General features: G+C 43.7%; 1 protein-coding gene across 1 annotated transcript; it reads right to left on the reverse strand.

Moving 5' to 3' along the window:
- Nucleotides 1-3086: 3086 nt before the first annotated feature.
- LOC115136729 (suppressor of cytokine signaling 5-like) lies at nt 3087-9392 on the reverse strand. Its single transcript, XM_029672459.2, has 3 exons — nt 9337-9392; nt 9121-9152; nt 3087-5200 (listed from the first exon to the last, which is right to left on the reverse strand). The coding sequence occupies exon 3, from the start codon at nt 5030-5032 to the stop codon at nt 3380-3382; it is 1653 nt and encodes a 550-aa protein (XP_029528319.2). The 5' UTR covers nt 5033-5200; nt 9121-9152; nt 9337-9392; the 3' UTR covers nt 3087-3379.
- Between the last annotated feature and the right edge of the window lie 1442 nt (nt 9393-10834).

Consider the following 10834-nt stretch of genomic DNA (forward strand, 5'->3'; position numbering starts at 1 on the left):
ACACACACAGTCTGCTGAAGCTCTTTAGAGCCACCTACTGCATTCCTGACTGTACAGCAGTGTTACTACTGCTTCTCTGCTCTGTGGGCTGTACTGAGAGTGATGTTTAGAACAACATGAGAGATTGCAATCGTAGGAGTTGATTGAGGCATCTAATAAACACTATGGCAGATGGGATGATTCTAATTAGACTGAAGCTAAACATAGTATGGTGACTAATTTTAGACCCAGTCATAAACCAGAAAGTGTTACTTTCCTTACTCATTTGAAAGTCCACTTTAGTGTATTTTGGGTACAAAGGCAATTGTTACCGTGTCTGGGAGGATTGCTGATTCTGGGAAACTCAATGAAAGTATTCCCAGTTTCCCACAACAACATCTAAACCTAATCAACCAGAACAGCACTCTTTGTTCAGCACTCTAAATCCAATTAAGGTTGTTTGGACAGATATCTGAATAAAAAATGTACCATGCAAAAACATAGTTGGTACTCAGCCAAACAAGATTGCTTTCCATTGGGATAACTATGCTCTTCTTCACAGCAGCACAGTGAGCAATCATCCCTCCCTAATAGCATGATGTGATACTGTCGTTCCCACTGTGGAAACGGATTATATCAATCACACATCATAAAAACACTTGGTGGAAAATGTAACAAGTCAGAGGAAGGGCAAAGACAGTAAGACATATAGGACTTGGAGATCAACTCAAGGCCAAGTTCCTAGATTATGCCTTAGTGGGCAGTCAGAAATCTTTTGGCTGTTTCAAAGCTTGCTTACTGCAATTGTATATGTTTAACATTAACTCAGGCAAAATCCATTGGGTGGGCAACATGACATTTTGGGTGGGCATTGCCCAACCCTGCAGCCCCCTATAGCCAACGTTTTATCAACTCTAGAGTAGAGCTACAGAGAGAGTACTCAAGAAAGAAAATCTAAAGTTGAATGTTGAATGAGTTTACTGTACACATATGAAGCTGGAGGAATCTCTAGCCAGGCAAAGGCATTCATGTTCACATCCACTGTTACATTCCAACACTACACTGTAATAGTTATATGTGCCCAATAATGGTTTTGTGGGTTAAATGTGTCCTCCAACATAGAAAACATTTTAACATTAGACTTATGGAAATATACAAGGCCATCCCAATGAGCAAAAACTGGTTGAATCAACATAGATTTTTTTTGTAGACATGACGTGGAAACTATGTGATGTTGAATCAATGTGGAAAACTGACTGGATTTGAAAAAAGCCATAAACATAAGGGAATTTTGTCATTTTTTTCACCCAACTTTTAACCTCAATCTAATTACATTATATTTTTTTTGTGGTTTTAACGTTAGTTGAAAACAACCAAATATACAATCCAAACTAGTCGCTGAAATGAAGTCTGTGCCCAGTGGGATGTCTCCCTAACACTGTGCATTTTGAGTGCTGCCATGGACCTTTTCATAAAGTATGGCGACATCCTCCTTAGTGGATAAAAGGTTCAATACAAACAGTAGCATAATAAAAGGAACACTCTAGATGAAATCACAGCATCCATCTGAAGACATACCACAGTGATGATTCCTAACATGACTGCTGACAGAAGTCATCCATTCTCCATGCTCACTCAATATCAGGACGGCTGTCCACTGTATTATTGCACACTGCACACATTAATTAGCACAGAGGCCTCTCTTTGTGTGTTTCCATTAATACCAAATTGTGTTCACACAAAGTGGTCAATCACTTCACTGCATAGGTAAATTATGCAATTAATCCATGAATGGGTCCCCAAAATAACCGTCAAATGAAAGTCCTTGCATTAAATGCTTTTTGTTCTCCGTGTCTTGTTTGGGAACATTTACAAAGGCATTCATTTCTTTAATTTGCCTAGTTAAAAAAGGTTAAATAAATACAAAAATGTATTTCTTTAATTAATCCATGAATGGGTCCTCCATTCTATTCATTTACTAAAGGGATAGTTTCTATTTATATATGCGAATACAATTTCCTGTCTGTCACATTAGAAGTCTGCTTTATTGAATTCTTCCAGATCTGCTTTTAGTCCCAGCAGAAGGGATGTGTAAATGTACAAATAACTGTATCATTTCATCAGCCTTCCAGGCGCAAGCATCATCGACAGAGAGATGGCATAAATTCAACAACAGCTTGGTAAGGTTTTCAGGTCATGTGAGGACAAGGTACTAAAATGGGAGTTTTATTTTCTGATAATACAATGCTCCCTTTGATATAGCCACTACTGAAACATGATATTGAGATTACTTCGCAATACAAAATGGAGGCCTTCCGAAAATCACCATCATGCTGGAATGTGTATATTGGACCAGGCTACAGCAATAGCCTCAAAGCACAATGACTCAATAATCAAAACGTAAGGGTAGCCTAAATGTGCATCATTACTCTGATTCCAACACAGGCTCAGTGGTAGGCTGAGAAGATCAATAGACCAAAGCTAGACAGAGATAGAGCTCTTCTCAGTAGGTGCTGCTTCATGTTCTGTTCTCAGCACCACAAAAACCAGCTCTATTATCGTCACTCACTGTCTGTTTGCTCTAACACTGACAAACGGCTTCAACTCGCATGCAATTGGATTCATTTTGTGTTAGGCATTCAGCAATGGCTTCAATGTTCTCTCATTTGATAGGAAGTAACAGAACGGTAAAATCTCACATGGCTAGAAGCTTGAGACATTTACCTGCCTTATACCCCATAGTTTTAGTTTACCTCTGAAAACTATAGGCTATACAGGAAAGTATTGGATTATTCAAGTAATTAGGACGAGTCAAAAATTCCCTTTCAAGTACCTTTCTTTCGCCTTCAAAGGAATGACACAAATTATATAAAAAATGAATTTGCAAATGGTTTATACCACCAGCTAGGTCCTCAGCAGCTTGCCAACAGGTTGCCATCCACATTATCTACTAGAAGTCACATCTGTTCATCTCCAGTACCCTACATTTGGCAATGGTAATTCATTGACCCATTATTAGACCTGTATGTGTTCCATATTGTCACCAAACCAGCCTTGACTCTGTTCACTTCAACCCAAAGAATTGATACACCTCTACACACATGGTGTATCATTACCATGAATCCGAAGTTTATTGTGAGCAGAGAAAAATGGGTGAATGTGCATCAGAATTGAAATAACATAGTATCCACAGAGTTTAAGACATTGGTCTTATATTGTAAATTATAAATAGATAAAACAGGTAGCTAGGTATACAGTGAATGCAGTAGGTAGGTATATGTTAATAGAGTGAAATGGAAGAAAATGGAGTGAGTCAACTGGTTGTCCACTGAGTGAGGCCTGCCTCCATAGTGTTAAGTTAGTAGCCTAGTTGTGGTTCACTTCCACCAGAAGGTCTTTGTTATTCCCACCAGGTGTCCATCCTCCGTACCCTCACCCTCTGCTTGTAATGGTACTCCTTCAGGTGTTTCTTCAGGGTGTTGGGGATGGGCAGCACGTTGATGCCGTCGTAGGTGGTGCAGCTGCTGATCACCGCCCTGCACACGTGCTGCAGGCTGAAGGGCAGGGTGCGGTGGATGGGGTTGGACAGCAGAGGCTCGAAGAACATGCAGGAGTTGGGGTCCTTGTAGTGCTCCAGCAGCCCCGTGACGGTGGGCGCATGGAAAACACTGGGGTCGTGCACGTCGAAGCTGAAGTTGTGGTTCCACTGCTCGATGCGGGCGTGCAGCGAGCGGCCGTAGCGGCGGAAGCTGACGGAGAAGAGGTAGTCTTCCTGGGCTGAGTCGCGGAGCAGGAAGGTGCCCTCTGGCTTACCCTCCAGCAGTGTCTCAGCCTCATAGCGGTCCATCACACCCCAGTAGCAGGGTAGGTTAGTGATCTGCAGCAGGTCAGGCACCAGACAGTGGATGTAGTCGATCTGGGTGTGGATGCGATAGCCGTCCTGAGTAGGGGGACCCTCAGCCTGGGGAACAACAATTTTGGTTGGCTGGAGGCTGGCTGTGACCTCAGGGTCAACCATGGGGTCAGGCACAGAAGCAGCTTCACAGACAGGGACCAAGGCAGATGCTGAGGCAGAAGAGGAGGCCACGGCCACCACCTCATCCAGAGTGTCCAGACAGCTCTGCAGCAAGAGCTGGTGCTGCTGTTGCCTCTGGAGAAGCAGCTGCTGTTGCTGGTGAATGGTAGCTCTGTCATCCCCTGCAAGCTCATTCATACCATGGGCCAGTTTGGGCCCCAGCTTGTACAGAGGGTTGATCTGGGCCGTCACCTCAAACGTGTGGATCTCTGCGTTGGGCGGCGGCTCCACGCCTTGCTCGATGCTGATGCGCCTGCGCTCTCGCAACCGGTCATCCACATCCTCCACGACGGCGGCCAAGTTTGAGGCAGAGGCACTAGCGCTGACCACCAAGGTGTCCACTACGGGAGGTGTGGAGATGGGGGCTGTGTGCTGCTTGATGAGGTACCACTTCTGAGCCAGCTCGGTGCCTGCAGCGAAGGGACAGTCATCCAGCATGAGTTCAGTAAGGTGGATCTTGCGGCGCGAGGAGGACCCAGCCCCGGCAGCAGCAGCAGCTTGTGGCATGAAGACCTGCTGAGTGGAACTGGACGACGGAGTGTTGGTCTTTATGGGGAAACACTGCCCCATGGCATCCTGGATCTTTTGGCGGAGTGTGCGACTGCCACCTGCCCCCCTGCCCTCAGCCTCACTGGTTGGTGGTTCAGCTGTCCCCTGTGCCAGCCTGGCTGTCCCCCTGTCCTGGCTGAGTGAAGTGACCCCCTCCAGGCCCTGCCATCTCCTGCCCTCCTTCAGTGGAGAGGAGGAACAGCGGTCCCTGGGCTCCAGACCAGTCAGCAGGTCCCCATACTCAAACCCATCGCTGACAGGCCGCTCCCCAGCTTGCTCATGGGATGTCTGGCCTTTCTTTTTTCCTCTTCCTCCCTTTTGCCCCCCGCCGGCATCTCTTCTCTCCTCAGACCGGCTCTGTCTCACCTTGGGACGGGCGCCCCACTCCCTGTCTTTCCCACGATCACCCGACTCCTTCGGTTCCGACATGACAGGTTAATTATGGGCTGGAATAATGGTAGTTGCAGTCGGGGTCAGCTGCAGGGAAAAGGTGATTTGTGGCTGTAGTCAGTTCTCAGCAGCAAGCCCTCCCATTCAGAATCTTCCCAAAGGCTGTCAATAGCATGTCCCATGAATCACTGTCACAGTCACTTGGGGCTACAAGAGAAACGAAAAACAGAGTTTCTCTTAGCTGCAGCAATTAGGGGTAAACGATCATATGTACATTAAATATAACTAAGGCCTAAAAGCAAGATTTTTTTTTAAAGCATGCCAGAAAAAATTTGATCACACTAGACTTGTCAACTGGTTTCTACAAGAACGAGGGGATGTATTTTTTTTAAAACTAGGATAAAATTCATAAAATGTCTTAAAATTATCAAAACATGTCAACTTTTTTCAAACATTGAAAAGGTATTTTTGCTGCACCCTCGCAGCAAAGACTATCGGTTGGTACTGTCAATAAACTACACTGCTCAAAAAAATAAAGGGAACACTAAAATAACACATCCTAGATTTGATTTCATTACATAGTTGAATGTGCTGACAACAAAATCACACAAAAATTATCAATGGAAATCAAATTTATCAACCCATGGAGGTCTGGATTTGGAGTCACACTCAAAATTAAAGTGGAAAACCACACTACAGGCTGATCCAACTTTGATGTAATGTCCTTAAAACAAGTCAAAATGAGGCTCAGTAGTGTGTGTGGCCTCCACGTGCCTGTATGACCTCCCTACAACGCCTGGGCATGCTCCTGATGAGGTGGCGGATGGTCTCCTGAGGGATCTCCTCCCAGACCTGGACTAAAGCATCCGCCAACTCTTGGACAGTCTGTGGTGCAACGTGGCGTTGGTGGATGGAGCGAGACATGATGTCCCAGATGTGCTCAATTGGATTCAGGTCTGGGGAACGGGCGGGCCAGTCCATAGCATCAATGCCTTCCTCTTGCAGGAATTGCTGACACACTCCAGCCACATGAGGTCTAGCATGGTCTTGCATTAGGAGGAAGCCAGGGCCAACCGTACCAGCATATGGTCTCACAAGGGGTCTGAGGATCTCATCTCGGTACCGAATGGCAGTCAGGCTACCTCTGGCGAGCACATGGAGGGCTGTGCGGCCCCCCAAAGAAATGCCACCCCACACCATGACTGACCCACCGCCAAACCGGTCATGCTGGAGGATGTTGCAGGGAGCAGAACATTCTCCACGGCGTCTCCAGACTCTGTCACGTCTGTCACATGTGCTCAGTGTGAACCTGCTTTCATCTGTGAAGAGCACAGGGCGCCAGTGGCGAATTTGCCAATCTTGGTGTTCTCTGGCAAATGCCAAACGTCCTGCACGGTGTTGGGCTGTAAGCACAACCCCCACCTGTGGACATCGGGCACTCATACCACCCTCATGGAGTCTGTTATTGACCGTTTGAGCAGACACATGCACATTTGTGGCCTGTTGGAGGTCATTTTGCAGGGCTCTGGCAGTGCTCCTGTGGTAGCGCCTCCATGCTCTGGACACTACGCTGACAGACACAGCAAACCTTCTTGCCACAGCGCGCATTGATTTTCCCATCCTGGATGAGCTGCACTCCCTGAGCCACTTGTGTGGGTTGTAGACTCCGTATCATGCTACCACTAGAGTGAAAGCACCGCCAGCATTCAAAAGTGACCAAAACATCAGCCAGGAAGCATAGGAACTGAGAAGTGGTCTGTAGTCACCACCTGCAGAACCACTCCTTTATTGGGGGTGTCTTGCTAATTGCCTATAATTTCCACCTGTTGTCTATTCCATTTGCACAACAGCATGTGAAATGTATTGTCAATCAGTGTTGCTTCCTAAGTGGACAGTTTTATTTCACAGAAGTGTGATTGACTTGGAGTTACATTGTGTTGTTTAAGTGTTCCCTTTATTTTTTTGAGCAGTATATATTCATTGTCAATAACCCATCTAATAGATCAGGGGTTCTCAAAGTGGGGTCCGGGACCAGATCTGAAATGAATATTACTCACAGATTAAATTAATTTTGGCCAAGGATCAGTGGAATAAGTTGAGGGTGTAATATTTTTTGCTTTGTAATTTCACTCCACCTGTTTACATTTAGCTCCTTTAATCTACAATTTACGCTGGGCAACATGGGCCTGGAAGGGTCACAGGGATATTGGTATCCACAGTACTCCACCATTTAAACATTTTTCAACTCAACACTTCTTGTATTCCCTTTACAATGTTTTTGATTAAAAAAAACATAAACGCACTAGAATACCTCACAATCAAATGCCGACCGTCCCAAGAGAATTCTCTTCGGTTATAGGCACAGCTGTGTATATTCCCCCTCAAGCCGATACCGTGACAACCTTCAAGGAACTACACTGGACTTTGAGCTAACAAGAAACCACAAATCCTGAGGCCGCATATATTGTAGCTGGGGATTTTAAAACATCAAATTGAAGGAAAACGCTACCGAAGTTCTATCAACACATTGTCCGCGTACACATCACTGACAACCTGAAATGGTCCACCCACACAGACAGTGTGATGAAGAAGGCACAATAGTGCTTCGTCAACCTTAGGAGGCTGAAGAAATTCAGCTTGGCTCCTAAGACCCTCACAAACTTTCATAGATGCAGAATTGAGAGCATCCTGTCGGGCTGTATCACCGCCTGGTACGGCAACTGCATCGCCCTGCAACCAGAGGGCTCTCCAGAGGGTGGTGTGGTCTGCCCAACGCATCCCCGGGGGCACACTGCCTGCCCTCTAGGACACCTACAGCACCCGATATCACAGGAAGGCCACAAAGATCATCAAGGACATCAACCACCGAGCCCTTGGCCTGTTCATCCCGCTATCATCCAAAGACAAGGTCCATATAGGTGCATCAAAGCTGAGACAGAAGCTTTTTTTCAGTCTCTGTCTCAAGGCCATCAGACTGTTAAATAGCCATCACTAGCCAGCTGCCACCCGATTACTCAACACTGCACCTTAAGAGGCTGCTGCCCTATGTACATAGACATGGAATCACTTATCACTTTAATAAGGTTTACATACTGTTTACCTAATTTCATATGTCTATACTGTATTTTAGTCAATGTCACTCTGACATTGCTCATCCTAATATTTATATATTTCTTAATTATATTATTTTACTTTTAGATGTATGTGTATTGTTAGATACTACTACACTGTTGGAGCTAGGAGCAGAAGCATTTCGCTACACCTGCAATAACATCTGCTAAATGTGTATGTGACCAATAAAATGTTCATTGTAATTCAAGCTTTAAAACTGCACATTTTGCCATGAGACTGCCTCCTGGCAAAATGTGTACAATTGCTGTATTTGAGGTTTAAAGCTGCAACAACAAAAAGTCGCTCCGTTCCATGACAAAATATGTAGAATTGCAGAAAATGTGCTTTAAGCCTAGAAAATGTGTTAATTAAAAAAAATAAAACTGCTAAAAAAGTTCCTTTCCAGGGGTAGAGTATTGGTTCATCCCGAACATGCAATAACAAAGTTAAAGTAAATCTCATTGTATGCTATTTTTTCTCACTCCAGTTGTGTTCTGATTATGTGGCGGTTCCTGATGAATTTGCTATGACAAATGGGATTCCTGGCTCCAAAATGCTTGAGAACCCAAGTAGATAACTCACTTACTCCCTTCCTTCCTTGATAACGGAGATGGCGCAAGAATTATTTTAAAGCTGGTTGCGATTGAAGCGGTGCCCCTGGCTAGCCAGTTAACGTTAGCTAGCTAGATGGTTATGTAGCATTAGCCTAGCATCTTCTGAAACGTCTCAGGAATCACTATTTTCTTTAGCAAGATGCGTTAGCTTACTTAGACAAAAACAATATATATTTGTTTCATAACAAAAACCCTTTGTCAATGTGCTAAAAACGAACTAATATAGTTCATGATAACGGAAGCAAGTTTGCTAGTTGAGCTAACACAGAAGGCAACATCAAGGGGAAAAAAGGTTCACTCAAAAGTAATTACAAAGGAATGTTCGTGAAGTCTCCTTATTTGACCGTACTGTTATACTGTAATGAAAATGTGATATCATTTTGATCAGATCAATTTACTTACCATAAAAACTTCGTTGTTGTTCTCTCCAAAAGCTAGTGAATAAAACCAGGAAAAGTTCACAACCCGGAAGTAAAAACAAAAATCAAAGTAACTATGTAATCTATAACACAGGACATTTCAAAGCAAACGTATTGAAAATGGATTGGTGTATTATCCAGACGAAATGTATGAATGTACATGCAGTTCATATATTGTAGTTTGTAAATATTGACTTACTGAGTCTCCTGATGTTGTTGACTAACTGACTAGGCATGTAGTGTACTGGAATGGAATGTACTGATGGCACCATTACATGCTAAACATACACACTTGTAATCCATACTCATAGGTATGATAAATCAGAATGACCTATGATAAGGCTGTATGTAACTTTTGCAAAGTTTCTTATATAATACAATTCAAGTCAGAAGTTTACATACACCTTAGCCAAATACATTTAAACTCAGTTTTCACAATTAATGACATTTAATCCTAGTAAAAATTCCCTGTTTTAGGTCAGCTAGGATCACCACTTTATTTTAAGAATGTGAAATGTCAGAATAATAGTAGAGAGAATGATTTATTTCAGCTTTTATTTCTTTCATCACATTCCCAGTGGGTCAGAAGTTTACATACACTCAATTAGTATTTGGTAGCATTGCCTTTAAATTGTATAAATTGGGTCAAGCGTTTCAGGTAGCCTTCCACAAGCTTCCCACAATAAGTTGGGTGAATTTTGGCCCATTCCTCCTGACAAGAGCTGGTGTAACAGAGTCAGGTTTGTAGGGCTCCTTGCTCGCACACGCTTTTTCAGTTCTACCCACACATTTTCTATAGGATTGAGGTCAGAGCTTTGTGATGGCCACCCCAATACCTTGACTTTGTTGTCCTTAAGCCATTTCGCCACAACTTTGGAAGTATGCTTGAGGTCATTGTCCATTTGGAAGACCCATTGGCGACCAAGCTTTAACTTCCTGACCAATGTCTTGAGATGTTGCTTCAATATATCCACATACTTTTCTTTCCTCAAGATGCCATCTATTTTGTGAAGCGCACCCACAACATGCTGCCATCCCCTTTTTCCTCCAAACATAACGATGGTCATTATGACCAAACAGTTTTATTTTTGTTTCATCAGACCGGAGGACAGTTCTCCAAAAAGTACAATCTTCGTCCCCATGTGCAGTTTCAAACCGTTGTCTGGCTTTTTTATGGCGGTTTTGGAGCAGTGGCTTCTTCCTTGCTGAGCGGCCTCTCAGGTTATGTCAATATAGGACTCGTTTTACTGTGGATATAAATACTTTTGTTGTACCTGCTTCCTCCAGCATCTTCACAAGGTCCTTTGCTGTTCTGTGATTTATTTGCACTTTTCACACCAAAGTACATGCATCTCTAGGACAGAACGCATCTCCTTCCTGAGCGGTATGACAGCTGCGTGGTCCCATGGTGTTTATACTTGCGAACTATTGTTTGTACAGATGAATATGGTACCTTCAGGCGTTTGGAAATTGCTCCCAAGGATGAACCAGGCTTGTGGTCTCCTTTTTTTCTGAGGTCTTGGCTGATTTCCATTGATATAGTTTAAGAAATTTGTGGAGTGGTTGAAAATGGAATTTGAATGACTCTGACCTAAGTGTATGTAAACTTCCGACTTCAACTGTGTATGTAATAAATAAATATATACACACACAATACCGTGAATAAAAGAAAACACTGATGATACCACAAACATGAG

Source organism: Oncorhynchus nerka, linkage group LG11, assembly GCF_034236695.1.
Source record: "Oncorhynchus nerka isolate Pitt River linkage group LG11, Oner_Uvic_2.0, whole genome shotgun sequence".
Classification (NCBI taxonomy): domain Eukaryota; kingdom Metazoa; phylum Chordata; class Actinopteri; order Salmoniformes; family Salmonidae; genus Oncorhynchus; species Oncorhynchus nerka.

Coding starts and splice junctions, on each gene's coding strand:
- LOC115136729 (XM_029672459.2), bottom strand. CDS start 5,032: ATGTCGGAACCGAAGGAGTCGGGTGATCGTGGGAAAGACAGGGAGTGG.